This window comes from Fundulus heteroclitus, chromosome 8, assembly GCF_011125445.2.
Source record: "Fundulus heteroclitus isolate FHET01 chromosome 8, MU-UCD_Fhet_4.1, whole genome shotgun sequence".
Taxonomy (NCBI): Eukaryota; Metazoa; Chordata; class Actinopteri; order Cyprinodontiformes; family Fundulidae; genus Fundulus; species Fundulus heteroclitus.
This window is the reverse complement of record NC_046368.1, coordinates 3,398,104-3,423,227: the sequence shown is the minus strand read 5'-3', so window position 1 is coordinate 3,423,227 and position 25,124 is coordinate 3,398,104. Positions and strand designations below refer to the sequence as shown.

Below are 25,124 nucleotides of genomic sequence, written 5' to 3'. Positions count from 1 at the left end.
CTAAAGGAGAAGGTCCGACCATCAGTTTGTGACCATAGGCTCTCTTGGGTTCTGCAGCAGAACCAAAAAGTCCAGTCCTGACTGTCTCAGCAGAACATTATTGTCGTTTTTCATCCGTCTAATCCAGTTTCTGATACATTTAGGGTTAAACTGTCCAGGTTGCTGCTTTTACATGAAGCGTCGTCTCGTACCGCAATAATGTTCCCCTAAACGATAAAGTTCTGATCTGAACTGAGTTCTGGCCGGAATTTTCAGAATGAACCCAAAATGTGTCACTTCAGTCTATTATGAGTCCCTTCACATCGGGTCACGATCAGCTCAGTGTCCTCATCTGACCCAGTCTGACCCAGTTTCTGAGCAGGTGTCTCTGTGTCACGGTCTCTACCTGACAGGATGAGCATCAGAGCAGGTAACCGCCTGTTCAGATGTACTGAGGATCCGGTGACCGGAGCAGAATCAGGTCCGTTGAGGAGAAAATCTGAATTACAGCCACTAGAAAAATCTCTGACTAGAGGAACTTTATGGATTCTAAATATTTTCCTTCAGGTTAGTTTAGCTTTCCTGCATCTCAGGAATCTGCAGCTTCAAATCTTCTTAGTTAAGGGATAAAAAAAGCAATATAAAAGGTTCTGTTTGCGGTTCTGAAACCAGACATGTCGTTCTGGACACCATTTTATCTCAGAGTCGTTCCTGCAGCAACTTTACATCGAAGTTTACATCCGATGACCGTTCCGGTTCTGAAAGGGAAACTCGGGTGAAGTTCTGTTAAACATTGAGGCTTTTTTTTTTTTTCTGCTCAGGAGGTTTTTAATGTCATCTGACGCCTGGGGCGAGCGGGACTTTCATCTGGCTGGAAGGGCCCGGTTGTATCGCTGGATCAGTGGTGGTTTCAGGCTCATCACGCGATCTGAAGGCAGGAAGGCTGAAGCACCCGACAGGCGGAGCAACTCCAGACGGACCCTCGACACGCCGAGGAGGAAAAACGATGTTCTGAAAGATCTTAACGTCAACGCAGCCGGCGGTCCAGATGTGTCCTGGTTCCTCCTGTTCAACAGAAACATTTCAAACTTCATGTACTAGTTTCATGGCAACAGAAAACTTTACATTTAACCCAATATTCTGCCGGCTCATTGAACAAGATTTTCATTTCTCAGATTAATTCAGTTTATTTCTACAGATCTGATTCACCTGTCGTCTCATAATCTGGTCATCCGGTCCTTTGATCCCAGTCAGAGACCAAGGCAGACCGGTCCAGTTTGTTCTCCAGGTTGGTTCAGAGTTTCCTCTCTAAGGAAACCCTGCAGGTTGCAGTATCGTTCCTCCTGGATGAGCATGGAGCCACAGCTTCTGCTTTATTATGATTCATATCGACCCATTCAGTACCGATGTCTCCAGCGGTCAGTGGACGGGAGGCGGGTCCACTTTGAACAGGTCCAGTCCGTCACAGAGACACACCTCAGGGCAATTTGTAGATTAACCAATTAACTTACAGCCATGTTTCTGGACTGTGGGAGGAGGCTGGAGTACCCAGAGAGAACCCAGGCATGCACAGGGAGAACATGCAGACCCCATGCAGAAAGTGGTCTGCATGTTAGACTTAAATACTTTTGCAAGGTTCTCTTCAAAGGCGAAAGATAAAGCTTTGTGGCTACAAGTGTGATGATTTAAGAAGCTCACATCAAGAACAAGTGGCCCCATTAAAAAGATAAAAAACACCATAATTTCTGCAGCGCCTTCTAATCTCCATCCAGCTTAATGAGCGTGGTTCTGGCTCTTTCAGGACCCTTAAGACCCGATTATCCGTGTAGAACCAGCAGAACAAATCAATGCTGCCCTGATGCTATCAGCACACAGGCGGCCTCATTCAGCTCAACGAACTCTCAGGACTCTTCAAAGAACAGCAAAACTCCAAGGCTTCTTCTCCGTCTGCACGTACTCAGGAACTGGGGGAACCACCGTGGTACCGCATGGTACCGCTGGTAGCTGACCGAGTTCCCCTAACCCGCAGTCTGGGGTTAGCTGACCCAGTCAGAAATCTGGCATAAAAGACACAGATGAAAACGCAGACATGAAAGACTCAAAATGTTCTGAACATCTGGGGATTTCAGGCTGTTTGTTCCAGGTCTGAGAAACTGCCTCACCTGGTTCTGGTTCTGGGAACACTGAGTCAGCCCATTTAGAGCTTTATGGACCAGGAGCAGAACTTTAATATTCCCATTAATAAACACAGAGATTCAGTGATTCAGAACCGGTTCTGATAAATTCCCTGGTGTTGGGCCGGTCTTTACCGGGTTTCTGCAGAGCCCGGTAAAGATGCCGCTGCAGTGATCGGACCTGCCGGGCTTCTCTGTTTCCTGTCCAGACAGGAAGTCGTTTCTTCTGCTGACGTTAAAAGCTGATGCAGGATCAGACTTTAGGTCTTTACACCTTTTCTAGTTACAGGGTTTGATAATTATAACCATAAAATATTGTTGGTTCTGATCTCTTGACCTCTGAGGGTTGCTGGTTCCTTCCAACTGTGCAATATTCTGCCTCCTTTAGGTTTAAATCAGTATAAAGGGACAATCAGCAGGACGTGATCAGCGGACCTCAGAGCCCTAATGGGGGGTAACAGCTCAGAGATGGATGCAGCTGTCTGTCCATGCAGACGTCTGTAATACACCAGCAGTCAGTGGAGCCACATGACAACATCTAGAAGATCTGGTCTGGAGCCCCGCTGCAGGATGTTGTTCAGACTGCATCCGGTCTATGGAGGTATTGGTAAGGCGCGTGTAAACGCCATGAAACAAAAGCATGAATTGAAATTCATCTCAGGACGAGAGACGACAGGGCAAAGTTTGGCAACGTCTCACAGCAACGGACCAGAGAGTTGAGTTACTTTTCAAGTGTAAAGCCTGAATCAGCGGTTATCTCAAGGTTTCTAACAGACGATCCAGCCAAGGCGCCCAGAGGCCCGAGGATCTGTTTTATCTTTACGTGTTTTTTCTGCTGCAAACATGACTATGTCAGCAGAAAGCAGGAGTACAAGGAGAGAACCCACACAGACACAGAACATGAAAACAGCAGGTAACAGTGGCAACTATTCCCCTGTGCAACTATAATTATAATAATAATTACAATAACAATGTAATAATATTATATAATAATAGTAATAATGTTCATAATAATAATAATAACAATAATAATAAAAAAATGTCTAAATAAATAAATAACACCGATAATAGATAACAATAATTAAATTCCATTCAATGAAATTTTATTTCTATAGCACTGATTCACAACACGTCATCTCCAGGCTCTTTAAAAGCCAAATTCAATCAAATTATACAGACAGAATGTTAAAAGTTTCCTCTCTAAGGAAACCCAGCAGGTTGCATCAAGTCTCTCCAAGCAGCATTCACTCCTCCTGAAAGAGCGTAGAGCCACAGTGGACAGTCGTCTGCATTGTTGATGGCTTTGCAGCAATCCCTCATACTGAGCATGCATGAAGCGACAGTGGAGAGGAAAACTCCCCTTTAACAGGGAGGAGAACCTCCAGCAGAACCAGAACCAGGCTCAGTGTGAACGCTCATCTGTCTCGACCCACTGGGGCTTAGAGAAGACAGAGCAGAGACACAGAAAGCTCAGAAGCTCACATTGACCCAGGAATACTTTCTATGTTAGAGAAGACAGAGCAGAGACACAGAAAGCACAGAAGCTCACATTGACCCAGGAATACTTTCTATGGTAGAGAAGACAGAGCAGAGACACAGAAAGCTCAGAAGCTCACATTGACCCAGGAGTACTTTCTATGGTAGAGAAGACAGAGCAGAGACACAGAAAGCTCAGAAGCTCACATTGACCCAGGAATACTTTCTATGTTAGAGAAGACAGAGCAGAGACACAGAAAGCTCAGAAGCTCACATTGACCCAGGAGTACTTTCTATGGTAGAGAAGACAGAGCAGAGACACAGAAAGCTCAGAAGCTCACATTGACCCAGGAGTACTTTCTATGTTAGATGGTAATAGAGGATGATCTGCCTCCCCTGATGATGTCACAGTTAACAGAACACCAGACCAGGTGTACCTTCTATGAAGAGAAAAATGACAGAGAATAAAAAGTTAAAAGCTGAAATAACAACAAACAATGCAGATTGGAGAGCAGTAGGAGAACTCAGCAGAGTGAGAGAAATAGACCCTGATGTCCTCCAGCAGCCTAAGCCTATAGCAGCATAACTATAGAGATAGCTCAGGGTAACATGAGCCACTCTGACTAGAAGCTTTGTCAAAAAGGAAAGTTTTAAGATTAGTCTTAAAAGTAGACGGGGTGTCTGCCTCACGGACCAAAACTGGGAGTTGGTTCCACAGGAGAGGAGCCTGATAGCTAAAGGATCTGCCTCCCATTCTACTTTTAGAGACTCTAGGAACCACCAGCAGACCTGCAGTCTGAGAGCGAAGTGCTCTGTTAGGAACATACGGGGTAATCAGAGCTCTGATATATGATGGAGCTTCATTATTAAGGGCTTTATACGTTAGAAGGAGAATTTTAAATTCTATTCTTGATTTAACAGGAAGCCAATGAAGGGAAGCTAAAATAGAAGAAATATGATCCCTCTGGTTGATTTTCATCAGAACTCTTGCTGCAGCATTTTGGATCAGCTGAAGGCTTTGAACTGCATTTTGTGGACTTCCTGATAGTAAAGAATTACAATAGTCCAGCCTTGAAGTAACAAATGCATGGACTAGTTTTTCAGCATCACTCCTGGACAGAATGTTTCTAATTTTGGCGATATTCCTGAGGTGAAAAAAGGAAACTCTGGAAACCTGTTTAATATGGGATTTAAATGACATGTCTTGGTCAAAAATAACACCAAGATTTTTAACTTTATTACCAGAGGCCAGGTTAATGCCATCCAGATTAAGTGATTGGTTAAGAAGTTTATTTTTTGAGGACTCTGGTCCAAAGATTAAAACTTCTGTCTTGTCAGAATTTAAATGCAGGAAATTTAAAGTCATCCAGCTTTTCATGTCATCAAGACATGTTATAATCAATAACATAATATAATAATAGCACTTCCGGGGCTCCATAACACCAAATAAAACATGGACCACATCTGCAGACTCATGGGCCTCTGATGTAACTCAGATCTTCAGCTGCTGAGCTATAAAACCAGGAGATGGCGACAGGCAGCAGGAGCATCAGGAGCAGCTCCCAGCAGAAGAAGAAGAAGAGCTGCTGCAGGATTTCACGGCCCACTCCACTCCACTCCACGCAGATCGCGGAGCTCCGTCAGCCTCATCATGTCTCCTGCTGCAGATCTGGGCCGGGCGCTGTGCATCATCACCGGGGCCTCCAGAGGCTTCGGACGGGCCCTGGCCCAGAACGTGTCCCGGTTGGTCCAGCCGGGCTCGGCGCTGGTTCTGGTGGCCCGCTCCGGGCCCGACCTGCGGACCCTGCAGGCGGAGCTGACCGAGTCGGAGGCGGGCAGAGCCGGGCTGAAGGTGGAGGTGGTGGTGGCGGACGTGGGGAAGGCGGAGAGCCTGGAGAACATCATGAGAACCTGCAGAGAAGCCTTCTGTGAGGACATGGACCACGTCATGCTGATCAACAACGCGGGTGAGAGGTTCTGTAAGCTGGTTCCGGTTCTGTAGGGTCTGCAGCCTGCGGAGGGATCAGAACCATGGAAGTCCAAAGGTTGACAGATTCCAGGAAGACATGAACATGACGGATAAAAAAAAAAGATTTATAGACAGAAATAAATTAACATGAAGGTTCCAGGTTAATTTCATAGATCAGTTAATAAATAAAATCTATTAAATAAATAAAATGTCCTGGTTAGAAATCACGGATAAACAGGACTTTAAAGGGTTATTCTGTAACGTGGGTTCTGGCGGAGGAGGAGGGGTTCTGGTTCTGGTTCTGGTTCCTGCCACTCTGAGTGAAAGCATAGATGTCTCTGCTCCTGCAGAACAGGGAGGTTCTTGTTGCTGGAGAACCCCGAGAAGACCGGAACCGCTGCTTGGTTTAGTAGAAAAACAAACGGACCATAAACATGACCACAGACATCATATACGTAGACACCTCGTTTGGCGCAGGTTGGCACGTCAACGTCTCCGCCATATTGGACGTGGCAGAAAGTAGTTAATGCCTATGTTCCCTGTATGTATGTTTTATTTAGGTAGAAATATATAGATGGAGCTTATATATAAAAAAAATATAGAGAGATTAATTGGTAGTAATTGAGACAACAGAGAGCTATTGATCAATGTTTTTAGATATAGATGTGCAAATATAGATTTTGAAATATTATAAATAAATAGGTGTGTGCTTATATACATGACTATATGTCCAGATTATAGGTGTGTGTGTGTACACACACACACACACACACACACACACACACACACACACACACACACACACACACACACACACACACACACACACACAGGTTTCCGTGGGGTGTGGGGACTACATTTTAAATCATCATTTGTGTCCCCATGACGTGACTGTGTAAACAGAGTGACGTCCCCAATAGGGCGTTAAAACCAGAACACACACACCATATATGTATATATAATATGTGTGTGTGTGTATGTGTATGTGTGTGTGTTATGATTATAAAATCAGTTGGTTAAATCTAAACATTGTGGTCTTCATTATTTCATAAAACCGTGTCACATGTGAACCTTTTAAGATCTGGTATAGATCCAGATTAGGAACAGACGTTTTGGGGGATTATTAAAGAGATACAATTACTAATATGAGAAAAAAAGTCATAGGGGAATAAAGTTAAAAAACACAAAGTTGGTAATATTATGAGAAAAACGTCGTATTATGAGAATTAAGGGGAACATTTCCGGAATAGTCACAGTTTGCAGAACTATCTTAGTCCTGGAGTAATAGGGCCAGGTTAGATTATTTAAAATTATTTTTATTCTTTACGAGTATAAAGTCAGGAGAATAAAGCCATAGAAAAATAAACTCGTAATATTACAAAAATAAAAATATTACGAATATAAAGTATATTTTGAGATTAAAGTCCCTCTTATACTGTTTAGTGACTGAGTCTAACAGCAGCTTCGCCACATTCAACATGGCGGAGGCTCTGACACATCCGCAGCAGGCAGAACCTGCCCCACGAGGCGTCTACAGATATTATGTCTATGAACATGACCCTCAGGTGTTCTGTTTCAACCGGACCGGGCGGGTTTGTAGCCTCTGATGGGTCCTTCTGGATCAGAACGCCCTTTAGCCCGGTGCGGAGGGTGCTGGTGTGACGGCCTGTAGCTGGTTTCAGGGTCTGACCTTCTCTCCTTCCTGCAGCGTCTCTGGGCGACGTCTCCAAGTACGTGAAGGACCTGAGCGACATGGCCCAGGTGGACTCCTACCTGTCCCTGAACGTCAGCTCCGCCCTGTGTCTCACCGCCAGGGTGCTGCAGGCCTTCCCGCAGCACGCCGGGCTGCGGCGCTCCGTCATCAACGTCTCCTCGCTCTGCGCCCTGCAGCCTTTCCGCTCCTGGGGGCTCTACTGCACCGGCAAGGCTGCGCGGGACATGATGTTCAAGGTTCTGGCCGAGGAGGAGCCGGACCTGAGGGTGCTCAGCTATTCGCCAGGTAGGACCCGCATCCTCCCGCACCTCACCGCCAAAAGCAACTAACTAAGTAACATGAGTGTATTTGTCCTTGATTCCAGCAGCAAGTTTAAATTATCTGCCAGTGGAATAAGATTTTTCACTGACTTCACACGCTCACACGCAAACATGGCATTTCTCACGCATAAAAATCACAAAGCCCGTCTGGGCTGCTGACGACAAAGCTCCGCCTTCTGCTGAGATGTTTCGGCTTGTGGCCATCAGTAATTCCTGCTGCAGTTTGTGTTAACAGAGCAGCAGAGTTATGAATAATTTTAGTCTTAACCAGTGGTGAAAGTAAGCCGGTACGGTCCTGTACCGCGTACGCAGGAGGGGAGGAGGTGGGGGATGGGGGAAGAGCTGCTGCCAGATATTGCCTTCATTCAGAACCAGTCATGGCTGCACTCTGGATCATAAAAACAGTTCTGCTAACCAGATGCAGTTTAAAACGCCACTTAGTCTGTTTATAAGTTTCGTTTTTATTAATTCTGCATTTTTTAACTACATGCACCGTATTTCTGTGCCTCAGCGCTTGCTCCTCTCCCCCCTCCTTTCCCTCGGACCCAGTTGCTTTTCTCACCATTCAAAACGTGAATCACTACGTTTAATTCCCTCACATCAGTAGCAACGTGTGCCAGTTAAAGTCAATAGGAGAGTTAGTAGCTGTATTTCATGCTATTTTATTTTTAACAACATAGAATCAGTGGCGCTTCGGTGGGCGTGCTGCCTCGCGCTTTAATTCAGGTGCGCACTTTTAAGGGTCATTTTAAAGAACTTGTAACATCAGGGGCTTCATCTCAGACCTGTCAGTACCTCTGTTCCCTTTATAGGAGCCCTTTACAGTCTTTATTTATGCATTTTCCCCACTGTTTATCCGTCGCACGCAGCGCAACAACGGGGGTAAAGTCCGCCCACCTCACCGCCCAGAGCGCACTGACCAGACAAATACAGATTTGTCTGGTCAGAGCGGCGACTGACTGAGAAACCTGTCGCTGTGAAAGGTGATGAGAATGTTATAAACTGTAACAGTCTAGAAGTGCATTGAGCTGAACAGAGGGAGACATCAGCAGCTGGATCGTGCGTAAAGACGCAGCGGGAACCTCTGTGTGCTTTAGTGTTGCTGCTGAGGGGAAACTGTCAGATATGCCATATGCCGTACAGGCTTGATGAAACTCAGCCTGATTCACCAATCAGGTTATAGATCTACAATGATAAACAACCCATAGATGAATGTGTAACAGTGTAATAATTCGGTCAATAACTTAAAACTACTTAATTTTATTCAGTATTATTTGAACAATTTTTTTATGTTTTAATCCACTAACTGAACAATAAAGTATTAACACGTCTTTTTGTCTTCTTAACAAAAGTAATACATGTCTACTTCAATGTCTGGTGGGATAAAAATGAGATGGAGTTAAGAATCCACCGGCTCTTCCAGGGACCAGTTAGCCCCGCCCCCAAACAAGCCCCGCCCCAAAATGAGCATAATCTCACTCTTAACTTTTGATAAATGTTGAGAGGTCTGTGCAGGAACCCTGCTCCCTCAGTCCACAGAACCAGACAAAAGTACCGTATTTATCAGACTATTAGTCACACTTTTTCACAGTTTGGTCAATCCTGCGACTTTTAGTCAGATGGGACTTGTATATCAAATTTAAATGGTTAAATCATACTGACCAAGATGAAGCAAGTAGTAAACATTACCGTCTAATAGCCGCTAGAGGGCGCTCTGGGTCTGAAACAGAGCGAAACGGCTGTTCATGAAGCTAATAGCAGTTAGCGCTAGCTTATAGCTCTGTCGTCCCGGCGGTTTACAACTTTGCTAATGAAAGGGAGCTTTATGTTGCGCTGAAACATCCGTGTTAGCTTAGCACGTAGCACCTTTACACTCTGTGTAATTAGCTGCTCCAACAAGAACTTTCTCGGTTGGAGTTGGTGTCTTTTTATGCTAATTTACCCCATTCATCCTCCCAGGTATGTTACAGTTTATTCTGCTGGTTGTTGATCCAGCTGTGCAGTTTAATAAATTGTTTTACCAGATTAAATGTCAGTTTTTAGTCTTGGATTGTGTGAAATAAATTTCTAAATAAATGCGATTTATAGTTCGATAAATACGGTATTCACACCCTTGGGATTATTTCACTTTCCAAACATAAACTGCAAACTATTATTTTTACCAAGAAGAGTAAAACTAGTGGACACCTGTGATTCAAATGCAAAGAAGGCACTTCATAACGCGCCCCCCTCCAGATTGCAGAGCATTCCATCCCACCCTGTTCGGCCATTTTTGTAGTTTGCTGATGAAATGAATATTGAGTAAAAGAGCCAGCAACCAAACATTTTCACTGATCCACTCGCAGCTTCAGCGTTCTTCAGCTTGAACTACAAAACCGCTCCGAGAAATAAAAATGGTGGATTCACAAAATTGGTTAGCTCCTCTGAACATCGGTGCTTCTCAGAGTCCTTCACAGATCTGGCTATTGGACCTTTAATATCTGGGCCCACTTGTTCTGGAGTGTGTTGCAGCCTGGACTGCAGGACCGGTGGAGGTCATTTGGACCTTTGAAACCGCTTTAATCCGTCCCTGTTTGTCTGTTGAACCAGGACCTCTGGACACGGAGATGCAGCTGGAGGCCCGATCCAAAACGGCCGACCTGAGCATCAAGAAGACGTTTTCCAGCATGTTTGCTCAGGGTCAGCTGCTCACCTGTGAGATGTCTTCAGCCCGGCTGATGAAGGTTCTGCTGGACGACAAGTTCACGTCAGGAGACCACGTTGACGTCTTCGACGTGTAGACTCAGAAGACCAGAACTTCAGCCTCTCAGCTCTGAGTCGTTGTAATTGTAGCATTGATGTTGTATTTGACTTTTACTCGATTTATCTCTTTTAATCTAGTCGCTATGGAAATGGTACCGCCTGCAGATTAGCTGCAGCTCCTCTGGATGACTGAAAAGTTCTTCATGTAGGACCTGCAGAGCTGGTTTCTGGCAGACCAGTAAACGCTGGTTGATCACGTCTGTCCTTAAAGATGTTCGCTGGTTCTTCTGTTCCAAGTCCAGAACCGTTGAGCCCCTGAATGAGATCCTTATTCCAATCATGTTACAAGTACCGGGCTTTCAACCCATCAAACCCTCGCTGATCCGTCCCTTCCTGGTCCAGGAACCGGGGGGGGGGGGGGGGGTGTCCCACCTGGCTGCAGTGGTGCTGCTGCTGGACGGGTCCAAACCGGGCTGAGAATGAGTCTCTACTGGTTCTGGAGGTGGAAACAAGTACTTTAAGGTCCACCTGATAAATTCTCCTTCAGTTCTGATGATAATCTGGTTCCTGTGATCAGATGATGAATCAAACAATCATATTAGAACAAAACCTGGAACCAGGTTCTGTTTGTTGAGTAGGGATCCAGAATCTGGACCTGAAGAACTTCCTTACAGCTGCAGAAAAGTCTTTAAAAGCTTTCGGGTTTATTGGATCACTGAAAGGACCAGACTGAGAAACCTGACCAACCTTCCAGGTTCTGTTCTCTGGTTCTGGGACATCCGGACCTGAACGAGTCTGTTAGAAGCTGCACTGGAGTCGGGATGAGGAGACTTTGTGGTGGACAGCGTCCGGGTCAAACAGGAACCCGGTTAATCATCAACAGGGTCCGGACCCAGCAGAATGTTCTGCAGCACAGAGCTCTGCACGTTCTCCTCCTCTGCGTTGGGCCGGGCCTTCGGAACCTTTACTGTGACACTGCGGTCCTGTTTGGTTTCGGCCCAAACAGGCTGGAGCATCGAAGGCTGGTCCAGAGTTTCTGTCTGTCAGCATCTTGACTCCGGGTCACTTCCTGTGACTCTGGGTCACTTTCTGTGTCTCTGGGTCACTTTCTGTGTCTCTGGGTCACTTTTTGTGACTCTGGGTCATTTCCTGTGTCTCTGGGTCACTTCCTGTGTCTCTGGGTCACTTCCTGTGTCTCTGGGTCATTTCCTGTGTGTCTGGGTCACTTTCTGTGTCTCTGGGTCACTTTTTGTGACTCGGGGTCACTTCCTGTGACTCTGGGTCATTTCCTGTGACTCTGGGTCACTTCATGTGTCTCTGGGTCATTTCCTGTGTCTCTGGGTCATTTCCTGTGTGTCTGGGTCACTTTCTGTGTGTCTGGGTCACTTTCTGTGTCTCTGGGTCACTTTCTGTGTGTCTGGGTCACTTTCTGTGTCTCTGGGTCACTTCCTGTGTCTCTGGGTCACTTTCTGTGTGTCTGGGTCACTTCCTGTGACTCTGGGTCATTTCCTGTGTCTCTGGGTCACTTCCTGTGTCTCTGGGCCATTTCCTGTGTCTCTGGGTCATTTCCTGTGTCTCTGGGTCATTTCCTGTGACTCTGGGTCACTTCCTGTGTCTCTGGGTCACTTCCTGTGTCTCTGGGTCACTTCCTGTGTCTCTGGGTCATTTCCTGTGTCTCTGGGTCATTTCCTGTGTCTCTGGGTCACTTCCTGTGACTCCGGGTCATTTCCTGTGTCTCTGTGTCACTTCCTGTGACTGTGGGTCACTTCATGTGTCTCTGGGTCACTTCCTGTGACTCTGGGTCACTTCCTGTGACTCTGGGTCATTTCCTGTGTCTCTGGGTCACTTTCTGTGACTCTGGGTCTCTTCCTGTGTCTCTGGGTCACTTTCTGTGACTCTGGGTCACTTTCTGTGCTCTGGGTCACTTTCTGTGACTCTGGGTCTCTTCCTGTCAGGTGGGCATGGTGAAATCAGTGAAGACGTTCCTTTAAACGAGATAAATCCTGGAGACCTCAGAGGTTCTGGCCTGAACTTGGATGAGGTTCTGTTGAACGTGCCTTCATTAGACGTCTGAGAGCTTTAATTAGAGAGTTTCAGTGTCCGATACAAGCATTCCTTTATATTAATTTAGATATTTTTATATGCATGCTGCTCAGTAATCTGTTTTTATATTGTCCTGCTGGTCCTGTTACAGAATCTGTTTTATAAGCTTATTATGTTCCAGCATCATAGAAATAAATAAGTGGAAATTATTCTGCGTTTTTCTTTTTATTGTGTATAAAACCTGTTTTAGAGTTAATAAATCCGGTGGATCATGACTGAAAGTATCACAAGCAGCTAAAGGAAGCCGGTTCTGAAGCCGGTTCTGCTGGTGGCCCGGCTCAGGTGGTTAGGATGTTTTAATTTAAAGGGTTTCCAGGATGTTTGAAGCCAACTGTGTGATGCTGTGAAGTAACTCTGGTACCTGCAGCGGTGGCGGTGGTGGTGAGGTCATGTCCTATGGGGTCATGGGGAGGGTCAAAGGTCAGGGAGAGGAAGGAGAGATGATTAGTGACGTCGTGTTCTGTGACATCTGGGCCGAGCTTCTTCCATAAAGTCTTTAATTCTGGTTAAACATCTGCTCAGGTCTGATTTTACCTGAAACAATCGGTCCGGTTCGGGTCCAAATGGCAGATTACTGGTTTCTGATGGGGAGGTTCTGGTACCAGTCTGCTCTGAGGAAGGTGAAAAAGAAGACGGGCCGACGGCGTAGCTGAGCCGATCCGATTGCTGTCATGTGTCTCTGATGGACGGCCACAGCTGCCTGGGACCAAAATACCACCGAGGGGAACCGACCCAAACAAGGGTCCGATGCCCTGCGTGACATCCCAGGCTTCCTCTTACCTAAGCAGCTTCCTGTCGGAGCTCCAGAGGGGGGGGGGGGGGGGGGGGGTTATTTTTGCTCCGAGTGAGGGTCGGTCCAAGGAGAGACGCTGAGCCTCCGTCAGGTTGGTCCACCTGCATCTCATCGGTTCTGGACACGATGACCGCTGGGAACATGGAGCTGTTTGATGCTGGGCAGAAAGGTCGAGGCCTGAGGGCCAGGAGGGAGATCATCACCGGAGAGGTTCTGTTGGCCGAGCCCAGCTACGCTGCCGTGGTCTTCAACAGGTAAGCTTCACCTGGATGGATGCCACCTTCAGGAAGGAGACTTCCTGCTGTATTTAGCTCTCATTTAGAGATGTGCTGCGGAGTTATCGGCCTTTTCTGGTTCTGGGTTCTGGTTCCTGTTCTCTGGACTTCCCATGACGGCAGTAACATGAACTTGACCCGGTGTTCTGCAGTCTGGAGGTATGCAGGGTCAGACTCAGCACATCTCTGACAGGAGGCCAGTTTGGCCAGAAAACTCTGAATAAACGGCAGAAAAAAGACGTTTCTGGTTTAATAAAGTATCTAAAAACAAAGAGTTTTAGTTTCAGGAGTTAAAAACGCCGTTCTTCACGCTGAGAGACGTTTTCTTTGGGAATCAGAGTTAAAACCCGTTGACTGTTTCTCTGAGGCCTTTCATTAGGATTTATTATATATAAACTGAGTACCTTAACTAATTGATTTGAGCTGCTGTAATTGATAAATCATGATTAATCATGTAACAAATGACAATAACTGAAACAATAAACAGTGTTTTTCTCGCTAAATTTATTTCTATTGGTGTGAAATTCACACTTAATGTCGGGAATAACCCAAGTTATCCACATGCGTAAAGACCTGAGGTTCTGTGTAACGAAGTGGAACGGTACCAGAAATAGGAGCTGAACACAAAGGCTGAACAAAACGGAGCAGAGAAAGCAGCTGAAGTCCATGAAGCATTCCTGCTGCTGCTTTGTGTAAATTCTGCTGGTTTAATATTAACTGCTGGCTTATCAAAGGTCACCGTGATCTTTGGAACTAAACAGACCTTCACCAACAGTCTACTGATACAAATAATACTAATATTAATGGATCAGCTGCAGTGACCTTCAGAGATTACAGATAAGGAGCGCTAAGTTGCATGGGCAAAAAATACCAAAAAAACAAACATTTGTGTGCAATCAGTGGTCTGCTGCAGGTGATCTGCAAAGATTGTGTATTTAAATGAGTAAAATGCATTTAATGGCAGTCTGAGAGTCACAGATGACGTTCTAAGCAATGGAGTTCAGAATCAGAAATACTTTAATAATCCCAGAGGGAAATTGTTGTTTCAGTACAATCGCCATAACAAACACAAACATCACAAACATTTCAGGGGGAGACGATTTACTGCGGCCTTGCTGCCAAGATAGTGCTGCCATTACTCTGTGAAAAGATAGAGGCCACAAAAAACAAAGGTGAGAGGGAAACAAACATAACTCATACTTTATCCTATAACAGGATACAGTGTGAGATATCAAAAACCTTTTGCACAAAAAGCACAAATAAGACGAAACACATGTAGCAGAAGGTAAACATTTGAGACTAGTTGCATGTAAGTTCATCAGTTTATATGAGCATCAGTTATGTCAATTCAATTCAATTCAATTTTATTTATATAGCGCCAAATCATGAAACATGTCATCTCAAGGCACTTTACAAAGTCAAGTTCAATCATATTATACAGATTGGGTCAGATTATACAGATTGGTCAAAAATGTCCTATATAAGGAAACCAGTTGATTGCATCAAAGTCCCGACAAGCAGCATTCACTCCTGGGGAACCGTAGAGCTACAGGGAGAGTCGTCTGCATTGTACATGGCTTTGCTGCAATCCCTCATACTGAGCAAGCATGAAGCGACAGTGGGAAGAAAAACCACCCATTAACGGGAAAAAAAACCTCCGGCAGAACCGGGCTCAGTATGAACGGTCATCTGCCTCGACCGACTGGGGTTACAGAAGACAGAACAGAGACACAACAAGAGAGACAAAAAGCACAGAAGCACACATTGATCTAGTAATCTGTTCTACATTAGATGGTAGTAGCGGGTGAGCCGTCTTCTCTGGATGATGTCACAGTTAACAGAACGCCAGACCAGGTGTACCTACTATGAAGAGAAAAGAGAGAGAACAGAAAGTTAAAGCAGAAATGACAACACATAATGCATAATTGAAGAACAGTAGAACTCAATATAGTGAGAAAATTAGATCCTGATATACTCCAGTAACCTAAGCCTATAGCAGTAAAACTATAAAGGTAGCTGAGAGTAACATGAGTCACTAGTTATAATTTTTGTCAAAAAGAAAAGTTTTAAGCCTAGTCTTAAAAGTAGACAGGGTGTCTGCCTCACGGACCAAAACTGGGAGTTGGTTCCACAGGAGAGGAGCCTGATAGCTAAAGGATCTGCCTCCCATTCTACTTTTAGAGACTCTAGGAACCACCAGCAGACCTGCAGTCTGAGAGCGAAGTGCTCTGTTAGGAACATACGGGGTAATCAGAACTCTGATATATGATGGAGCTTGATTATGAAGGGCTTTATACGTTAGAAGAAGAATTTTAAATTCTATTCTTGATTTAACAGGAAGCCAATGAAGGGAAGCTAAAATTGGAGAAATATGATCCCTCTTGTTGATTTTCATCAGAACTCTTGCTGCAGCATTTTGGATCAGCTGAAGGCTTTGAACTGCATTTTGTGGACTTCCTGATAGTAAAGAATTACAATAGTCCAGCCTTGAAGTAACAAATGCATGGACCAGTTTTTCAGCATCACTCCTGGACAGAATGTTTCTAATTTTGGCGATATTCCGGAGGTGAAAAAAGGAAACTCTGGAAACCTGTTTAATATGGGATTTAAATGACATGTCTTGGTCAAAAATAACACCAAGATTTTTTACTTTATTACCAGAGGCCAGTTTAATGCCACCCAGATTAAGTGATTGGTTAAGAAGTTTATTTTTTGAGGACTCTGGCCCAAAGATTAAAACTTCGGTCTTGTCAGAATTTAGATGCAGGAAATTTAAAGTCATCCAGCTTTTGATGTCATCAAGACATGACTGCAGTCAAAGTAATTGATTGGATTCATCAGGATTTATGGATAAATATAACTGAGTATCATCAGCATAACAGTGGAAATTAATCCCATGCTGTCTGATAATTTTGCCTATCGGAAGCATATATATAGTAAAGAGAATTGGTCCAAGGACTGAACCCTGTGGTACTCCACAGGTGACCCTAGAGTTTGAGGAAGATTTATTATTAACATGAACAAATTGGAATCTGTCTGACAGATAAGATTTAAACCAGCCTAATGCTTTCCCCTTAATCCCTACAGTATGTTCAAGTCTTTGTAGGAGAATATTGTGATCAACTGTATCAAACGCAGCACTGAGATCTAACAGGACAAGTATAGACACAAGTCCATTATCTGAGGCCATGAGAATATCATTAGTGACCTTCACCAGAGCTGTTTCAGTGCTATGATGAGCTCTGAAGCCTGACTGAAACTCCTCAAGTAGGTCATTACTTTGTAAATGTTCACAAAGTTGATTAGCAACTACTTTCTCAAGAATTTTAGATAAGAAAAGAAGATTAGATATAGGTCTGTAATTTACTAACTCATCTTGATCAAGAGAAGGTTTCTTAAGTAAAGGTTTAATAACAGCTACTTTCAAAACCTGTGGTACATATCCATTTACTAAGGATAGATTAATCATGTCTAAAATAGTGCCACTGATCAAAGGGAATATGTCCTTAAACAACTTGGTTGGGATTGGGTCTAACATACAGGTAGAAGGTTTAGATGAAGCTAAAATTTTAGATAGCTCAGAAAGCTCTACTGCTTCTAAACAGTTCAAACATTGCGCAGATTCTAAAGATTCCTCCAATGCTGCCTCACTTACTGAGGACGAGGTAATCATGTTTGGGAGGATGCCAATTATTTTATTTTTAATGGCATCAATTTTATTTATGAAGAATCCCATAAAATCATTACTACTGAGAGCTAAGGGAATGGATGGATCAACAGAGCTGTGGCTCTGGGTAAGTTTGGCAACTGTACTAAAGAGAAATCTAGGATTATTTTTATTCTCTTCAATTAATGATGAAAAATATGCTGCTCTAACTCTGCGGAGGGTCTTGTTATACAACAATAGTCTGTCCCTCCAGATTAAGTAGGATTCCTCTTGGTGTGTAGAGCGCCATTTTCTCTCCAATTTCCTAACATTGCGCTTCAAGGAACGCAGCTCTGAATTAAACCAAGGAGCCAGCTTCCTGTGAATAATCACCTTCTTTTTCAAGGGAGCTACATTGTCTAATGCAGAACGCAATGAGGAAGTCACATTGTTAGCAAAGGTATCGATTTGTGAATGGGAAGAAACAGCAATGCTGCCATCTACAGGGCATTTCTGCAATACTGAGGATATTAAGAAGGGGACAGACTCTTTAAGTTTTGATACAGCATTATCCGATAAAAATCTACTATAATGGAACCCTCTTTTGGGGGTGGAGAATTCAGTTAGATTAAACTCAAATGTTATTAAAAAATGATCAGACAGGACAGGGTTGTGAGAGAATACTGTTAATTCTTCACAATCAATGCCATATGTCAGCACAAGGTCTAAAGTATGGAGCCAAGAGTGCGTCGGTTTATGCACATTTTGAACAAAACCAATTGAATCTAGGATAGTTTTAAAGGCTACACTAAGGTTATCACATTCAGTGTCAACATGGATGTTAAAATCACCCACTATAATAACCTTATCAGTATTTAACACCAAATCAGATAAGAAATCTGACAACTCATCCAAAAACTGAGTGTAAGGGCCTGGTGGACGATACAAAACAACAAACAGAAGAGGTTTTATTGCTTTGCAGTTTGGATGAGGGAAACTGAGGGTTAAATGTTCAAAAGAACTGTAATTATTAGTTGGCCTGGGACTAATTAATAAATCAGACTGAAAGATAGTTGCCACTCCTCCTGCTCTTCCCACAGATCTGGGAATGTGGAAATTTGAATAACTGGAGGGGGTTGACTCATTTATACTAACGTAGTCCTCTTGTAGCCAGGTTTCTGTGAGACAAAACAAATCAATCTGATTATCAGAAATTAATTCATTAACTAACAAAGTCTTTGGAGGGAGAGACCTTATATTTAATAGACCACATTTTATTATTTTATTTTTAGGTTCAAGGTGAACCATATTGATTTTTATTAGGTTTTTATGATTTGTTCCTTTTAGATCAGTTTTTGATCTGTTAAGTTTTGGCCGTGGGAAAGACACCGTCTCAATAGGATAATGGGTGGGTAACAGTACAGAAGCTGCAGAGAGGTGTGTCTGTTTGGGTGAAAGTGTTTATATTTCCATGAACACTCTCCAGAGGCCATTGTCCTTGATGTCATCAGCCGGCCAACAGTTCAGAAAAAGCATCTGCAGATGTCAGCGGGGGAGGAGGCAGCGGGGGGAGAGTTCTGAGCTCTACGCCATAACAACCAGGAGTGATTAGATGGGGAGGGTTTAAAACAAATATGTTATTTGTTATGAGACAAGCTGCACTGACCTTGCTATCGGCTTTAAGTCTTTTGCTGGCTCCAAATGGTAAATCCATTTTTTCAAATTGTTGGGCTTTTCCGCGTTACACTTCCAGATTTTATCCCATCTCCCTTGAGTTCAACCGATGAAGCCAGTCTGCGTACCAGCACAGCCAGCTTTCAGCTCTGCTCCTCCACCTTCCAGATCTGTCTGTTCACCGCCTTAAGGCCCATTCATACCTCACGTAAAAGACGGATACGGATACGTGTGGAGTGTTTCATACGTTCTAACCGTCGATTTCGTCCGTACTTTGACACGAAAATTGGGAGCTTACGCTTACGGACGAAACGGATCAATACGGAGCAATACTACCGGAAACGGTGGGGGCGCTATTGAGTTTGTAGTACAAAATGTCAACAAAATCACAAAGAAGGTTATAATTCTGGGCTTTAAACAATGGCGGGATTCGAGGAACGACTTGCGGAGCTTGTCCGCAACTACCCACACATATGATGTGTCGTGTCCGGGGCACAGGGACAAACAAAAAGTTTACTTACGGAGCAAATACAACAAAATCACGTATTGGATTGTCGCCGTGTTTGATCAGTGACGAATCATTGGCGCTTAGCACTGCCACCTAGAGGAAATATTGGTTATTGCGCACCTCAACGGACGGAGGTATGAAGGAGTCAACGGATAGAACGTACGGACAGAAATACGGACGTGCAGGCCAAACTTAGGGTATGAATGGGCCTTTAGTGAGCGCGTCATATGCAGCCGGCAGACTGATCAAGGCCAAATGGCTACTGACATGAAACTAAATAATGGATAATATCAAAATGCTACAAACAGAAATAATAAAAGTTAAATGTAAAGGATTACATACCCTTCGTACAACTTGTAAAAGCTGACTGGCAGCTTCTTGGTCACTTCACACTTCATATATATATATATATATATATATATATATATATATATATATATATATATATATATATATATATATATATATATATATATATATAATATACACACACACATTGCGTTCATACATGTGGCTGTTTTCTCTCCCAGCTTGGCCTTCCAGGTGTGCCACAGCTGTTTCCGTCGTCAGGCCAATCTGCACCGATGCGCTCAGTGCCGGTTCGCCCACTACTGCGACCGGACCTGCCAGACGGCCGGCTGGGAGGATCACAGGCAGGAGTGTGCAGCCATCAGGAGGTCGGGCACGGCCCCCAACGACAACGTCCGGTAAGAAGACCAGCAGGGAGAGGAAGCAGAGGCTGCTGGGTGCATCCTGATTACATATAAAGGATGTTTGGTTTGCAGCATGTTTGGATTTTAGGGTTTATTGGGTAACAAAATGTTAGAATTGGTCAGTCTGGTATCTAAGATGGTTGATCATCTTCTACCAGAAAAGCAATATTTAAACCCAACAGCATGCACACCCTGTGCTGCATCTTAAAGGTTGTGCACATTTGGTTTAGTAAGTCCGATAAGATGCTGACTGATTCATCAACTTGGTACGTTTAATAGATTCCTGCTGCTTCTGCAACATGAAGCAGCTGAAAATGGCGACTTACTCCACTTTGTCGGCTTTATTTGGGAGTTTAGCACACTTAGATGTTACTGATCAGAACATTGTTCTGGTGAACTGATCCAGCCACATGTGCCTCCAGCCTGGCAGCTCGGCTGCTGTGGCGCAGGAACAAAGACCAGGGTTTGGCCTCAGACAGCCAGCTGGTGCCGGTGGATCAGCTGCAGGACCACCTGGAAGCTCTGCCTGAAGATGAGCTGAAGAAACTGGAGCTGGACGTGCAGAGCTTCCTGAGATACTGGTCCTGTGGAACCAAGCAGCATCCTGCTGAATACATCAGACACATCTTTGGCCTGGTTAGTTAAACCTCTTCACACCTGAAGCTCTGCTCGGGTTCTGCTGGGTTCTCTGACCTCTGTGTCTCTCTGCAGATTAAATCCAACGGACTGACGCTGCCCGATCAAAGAGGTCTGCAGTCTGTTGGTTTGGGACTTTTCCCCAACCTGAGCCTCGTTAACCACGACTGCTGGCCCAACTGCACCGTCACCCTCAACCACGGAAAGTAGGTGATTCCTCTTCTCTTCATGGTGTGGAAGCTGTTAGATGTTTAAAAACCGCTGATCTCTGGAGGTTAAAGAGAGTAGCAGCAGGTTGTCTTCTAGCAAAGGAAGCCCTCCAGATGTGAAGTTTGATTTGAGAACTTTAAAGAAGCTCAGGAGTCACTCTGTGACTTTTGGATCTAGATAACAGCAACTTTATAATGTAAAAAGCCAATTTTGTCCAACTCCTACTACATCTAATGTGTCAAAAGCAACAAAGCCTACACCACCCTTATATAAATAAAACATTATCTTCTTCGTAACCTTTCATATTTATGGAAAAGGACATGTAGGACAGTGAGAAGTGGTGATGTAGAGTGACAGATAGCAGCGCTGAGCCACTTCCTGTCTCTAATAAAGACGAACAGGTTGGCGGAGGGGCTGAGGCCGATCTTTGTAGTTAAAAAGTCAAACTGTTTGCAGACGACTCTGTGATCTGCGTTAAGAACAGGAAGCAGGATAAACGTCTCGCTGCTCAACACAACGCGTGGCAGCATCAGTATGTAGTCACTACAATATCCGTCTTACTTATTATTTGTATTAGTTTCTATTTTATTGATTCTGTTTGGTTGAAGCGGTAAATTTTCTATGGGACAGGATGGAAACGTTTTTAATCTCTGAATCACAATATTAACCTTTCAGTTAATAGCTGTGGAGCTGAAGGTAGTTAGACTTCCTTTGGAAAAGGACCAACATGGACAGGATGAGTCCATCAGAGGGACAGCTCAGGTTAGGGTGAGTCCATGGAGGAGATGGTCATGTGGTGGAGGAGGATCTGCTGAAGCTTGTGAGATGAAGAAAGACGATTAAATGCTCTGTTTAGTGAGGTCTGAATCAGCTGATGGTCTGTGAAAGAAATAACGTAACATTTGACCGTTTGTCTCCTGCAGCCGATCGGCCGTGAGCTCCACTCTTCACTCCCCGCTGAGGTACGAATCTCTGACCCACAGAAACCGCCTTTAATCTTTAATCACACCAGCGACTCGGTCGCAGCAACCAGATCCAGGCAGGGAATCCGAAGCGTCCTCAGCTCCTCTTCCCCTCGTCTCTCCCAGGATCGAGCTCCGAGCTCTGGGGAAGATCTCCGAGGGCGAGGAGCTGACCGTCAGCTACGTGGACTTCCTGAACCTGTCGTCTGAGCGCCAGAAGCAGCTGAAGGAGCGTTTCCACCTGGACTGCAGCTGCGATCGCTGCAGCCGGCACATCGGAGACGACCTGATGGCGGCAGCCGCAGAAGGAAAGGTCAGAGAAAGGTTCTGGCTTTCTTCTTCATGACGCCGTCTTCCTCGCCTCACCGGTGTTTCCTCACAGCCGTCTGCCGATGCGGTCAAAGAGGTCACCGCCTTCAGTAAGGAGACCCTGGAGAAGGTGGAGAAAGCTCGTGGAGACGGAGATCACGGCCAGGTAAGCCTCCGTCCTCCGCTGTGGTCCGTCTGCACTACAAAAATGGATCTAAAATAAGTAAAATGTTCTTAAAATTTGTGTTTTAGTCCTAGATTTGAGCAGGTAAATAATATCATCTGCCAATGGAATGAGTATTTTGACCCCTAAAATAAGATAATTAGACATCCTGCACTTGAAATAAGATGATGGAGATGAATTGTTCCTATTTTAAGTGCAAAAGTCTCATTCCATTGGCGGATCATCTTATTTACCTGCTCAAATCAAGGACAGATACACTAATTTTAAGAAAATATTACTTATTTTTAGTTACATTTTTGCAGTGTGTGAAGCGGCTCCGTCTCAGGGTCTCCTGTCGCCTCCCAGGTGGTGAAGCTGTGCCAGGAGTGTCTGGAGAAGCAGGAGGAGGTCCTGGCCGACACCCACCTGCTGAAGCTGCGGGTGCTCTCCGCTCTCGCCGAGGTTCTGTCCTGCCTCAGGAAGTTCTCTGAAGCGGCAGAGATCGCCCGGAAGCTGGTGGCAGGATACGCGTGAGTCCTCAGAGAAGATCAGAGCGCGTGTTCACAAAGTTCTCAGAGTCCTCAGAGCTTCAGAGGCTGACGCCATCGCTGGGTGTGGCGCTGTCTAAGAGCTGTGATTGGTTGATAATAATAAACAGCCATAAACGCGCTTCTAGTGACCAAATGAGAGAAATTAGTGTCATGATAATAAAAAGCAAAATTTATTGACTGTCACGCAGCATCAGAATGTTTTGAATACGTTATTGAGATCCTCATTTTGATTTGGTTACTGGTATATTTACCCGCCAGTCAGTTTCCTACTTTTGTCTATTTGATATTAAAGCGCTCTCACCTGTCAACACTTTACTGCGATCGCCCGCTGATAGAAAAAGGTCGTTTTTGGCTAAATCGCCGACATGAAATGGAGAAAAAAAGATAAAAAAAAAAAAAAATAAAGAACAGCAGCTCGTCTGTCTGGTCTCTCTGGGAGGAGGAGGAGTGTTGAAACTTAAATTTGTCTCCAGATCACGGTGCAAACAGGCGGACTTATGGCTGCAGATCATCTTTTTCTCTTTTTCGCTTCAAGCAGCGATCAAAGCCAGGAGATCTAACAGGTGAACTTCTAGATGACCATTTAGGCTGCTGACTATATGCAATACAGAAAATATTTTCTCACCTCTTTTATACAGTATATTCTTCTTAAATTTCTCCAACTTTTACTCATCATTATCCAAAATATTTCCGATTAGTTATTTATCTTCAATGTTAAATAAAATGACGTTAGGTTGAGCCGCCTTTAACCCGTCTGGCCACTGCCAATTAATTTCCCTCCATGGGGACGATAAAGTTTATCTCATCGCATCTAGATATTAACAATTCTCTGATTGTTGTAGAAGTTTCTAAACTAATTTCCTCCACTGTTCAGATGGATCAGCCAATCAGCTCTCTCTGTTTCCTCCCTCTTCCTGCTTCAGACTCACTAACACACTGCAAAAATAGAACTCAAAATAAGAAATTATTTCTTGAAATTAGATAATTTTTCCTTGATTTGTGCAGGTAAATAAGATTATTTGCCAATGGAACAAGATTTTTGCACTTAAAATAGGCACAATTCATCACCATCATATTATTTCAAGTGAAGTATATCTAATTATGTTATTATAGGGGTAAAAATACTAATTCCATTGGAAAATAATCTTATTTACCGGCTCAAATCAAGGACAAATACATTCATTTCAAGAAAATTTTACTTATTTTTAGTTCTCTTTTTGCAGTGCAGCCACCCCCCACTAACATTTTTGACTTTATGAGCTCTCAGAAGGCCTGAGATGCTTTGTGAATAACTTTTATGTCACTGAGGTAAAATTCTAAGAAAATATCTGAGAATTCTGGAAATTCTCTGATATTCACTAAAATCACGTCACTAAGCTGCTTTCAGTCTGAGGATTCTTTGTAAAGACGAGCCCAGAGATTTCTGGTTTACTTCTCCATTTGTCAATATTTCCAGAAATGTGGTTTTTTTATTCCAATAAAAAGTTAAATCTACAAATAAAATGATTTTTTGGGTCTTCACCAACAGTCTCTTCAGAAACTTCCCTATTAAAGCGATCAGAGCATCAACCATCTAAAGTCTGTAGGATGTGAGGAGACGTTCCTGAAGGTCTAACTGTGTTCTGACCCGGTTCTGCCCCCAAACAGGAAGCTGTACCACCCCAACAACGCCCAGCTGGGCTTGGCCCTGATGAGGGCGGGGGTCGCTCACTGGCACGCCGGGCAGGTTGAGACGGGCCATAAGATGATCTGTGAGGCGTATCGCATCATGATGGTCACTCATGGACCGAACCACTCCATCACCAAGGACCTGGAGGTACGTTCACCTGGAGAACATGGCTGGGTTCTGTCAGGGTAACACGTCTAATCTGACTGCGTTGTTCTTCCAGTCCATGCGGTCACAGACTGAGGTGGAGCTGAAGGCCCTGCAGCAGGTTCTGGACATGAAGAACCAGCCGATGACCAGCAGCAGCTCTGCCCAGGAAAACACCAAGGACTTCCTCCGCAAGCAGTGAAGCACCGATGCTAGCTTCAGACAACAAACCCACGGACGTTTACTGTGTTTAAACTAAACTACAGTAACTTATTAAGTAATATTTGCAATAAAATGGAGCCATTCGTGTTGGATTTCATCTACGGTTGTTTTTATTGCTCATATACAGTTATTAAGAATAACAGGATGAGCTTTACCTGATGCTCCAGGTCCG

The 25,124-nt window shown here is 44.3% G+C and overlaps 2 protein-coding genes across 2 annotated transcripts; both read left to right on the top strand.

Moving 5' to 3' along the window:
- The first annotated feature begins 5,179 nt into the window (after positions 1-5,179).
- spra (sepiapterin reductase a) lies at positions 5,180-10,556 on the top strand. The gene is made up of 3 exons (XM_012862103.3): positions 5,180-5,596; positions 7,307-7,597; positions 10,222-10,556. Exons 1-3 carry the CDS (start codon positions 5,281-5,283, stop codon positions 10,410-10,412), a joined length of 798 nt encoding a protein of 265 aa, XP_012717557.2. The 5' UTR covers positions 5,180-5,280; the 3' UTR covers positions 10,413-10,556.
- Positions 10,557-13,294: 2,738 nt separating this feature from the next.
- On the top strand, positions 13,295-25,049 carry LOC105925892 (histone-lysine N-methyltransferase SMYD1). Its single transcript, XM_012861987.3, has 10 exons — positions 13,295-13,524; positions 19,904-20,080; positions 20,509-20,722; positions 20,798-20,928; positions 21,856-21,894; positions 22,021-22,207; positions 22,277-22,369; positions 22,733-22,896; positions 24,565-24,733; positions 24,807-25,049. Exons 1-10 carry the CDS (start codon positions 13,397-13,399, stop codon positions 24,930-24,932), a joined length of 1,428 nt encoding a protein of 475 aa, XP_012717441.1. The 5' UTR covers positions 13,295-13,396; the 3' UTR covers positions 24,933-25,049.
- The last annotated feature ends 75 nt before the right edge of the window (positions 25,050-25,124 follow it).

Excerpts from the sequence above, each read along its gene's own strand:
- spra (XM_012862103.3), top strand. The coding sequence starts at position 5,281 with ATGTCTCCTGCTGCAGATCTGGGCCGGGCGCTGTGCATCATCACCGGG. Across the intron at positions 5,597-7,306 it reads CATGCTGATCAACAACGCGG|CGTCTCTGGGCGACGTCTCC; the intron begins GTGAGAGGTTCT and ends TCCTTCCTGCAG. Across the intron at positions 7,598-10,221 it reads GGTGCTCAGCTATTCGCCAG|GACCTCTGGACACGGAGATG; the intron begins GTAGGACCCGCA and ends CTGTTGAACCAG.
- LOC105925892 (XM_012861987.3), top strand. The coding sequence starts at position 13,397 with ATGACCGCTGGGAACATGGAGCTGTTTGATGCTGGGCAGAAAGGTCGA. Across the intron at positions 13,525-19,903 it reads GCTGCCGTGGTCTTCAACAG|CTTGGCCTTCCAGGTGTGCC; the intron begins GTAAGCTTCACC and ends TTTCTCTCCCAG. Across the intron at positions 24,734-24,806 it reads CCATCACCAAGGACCTGGAG|TCCATGCGGTCACAGACTGA; the intron begins GTACGTTCACCT and ends TTGTTCTTCCAG.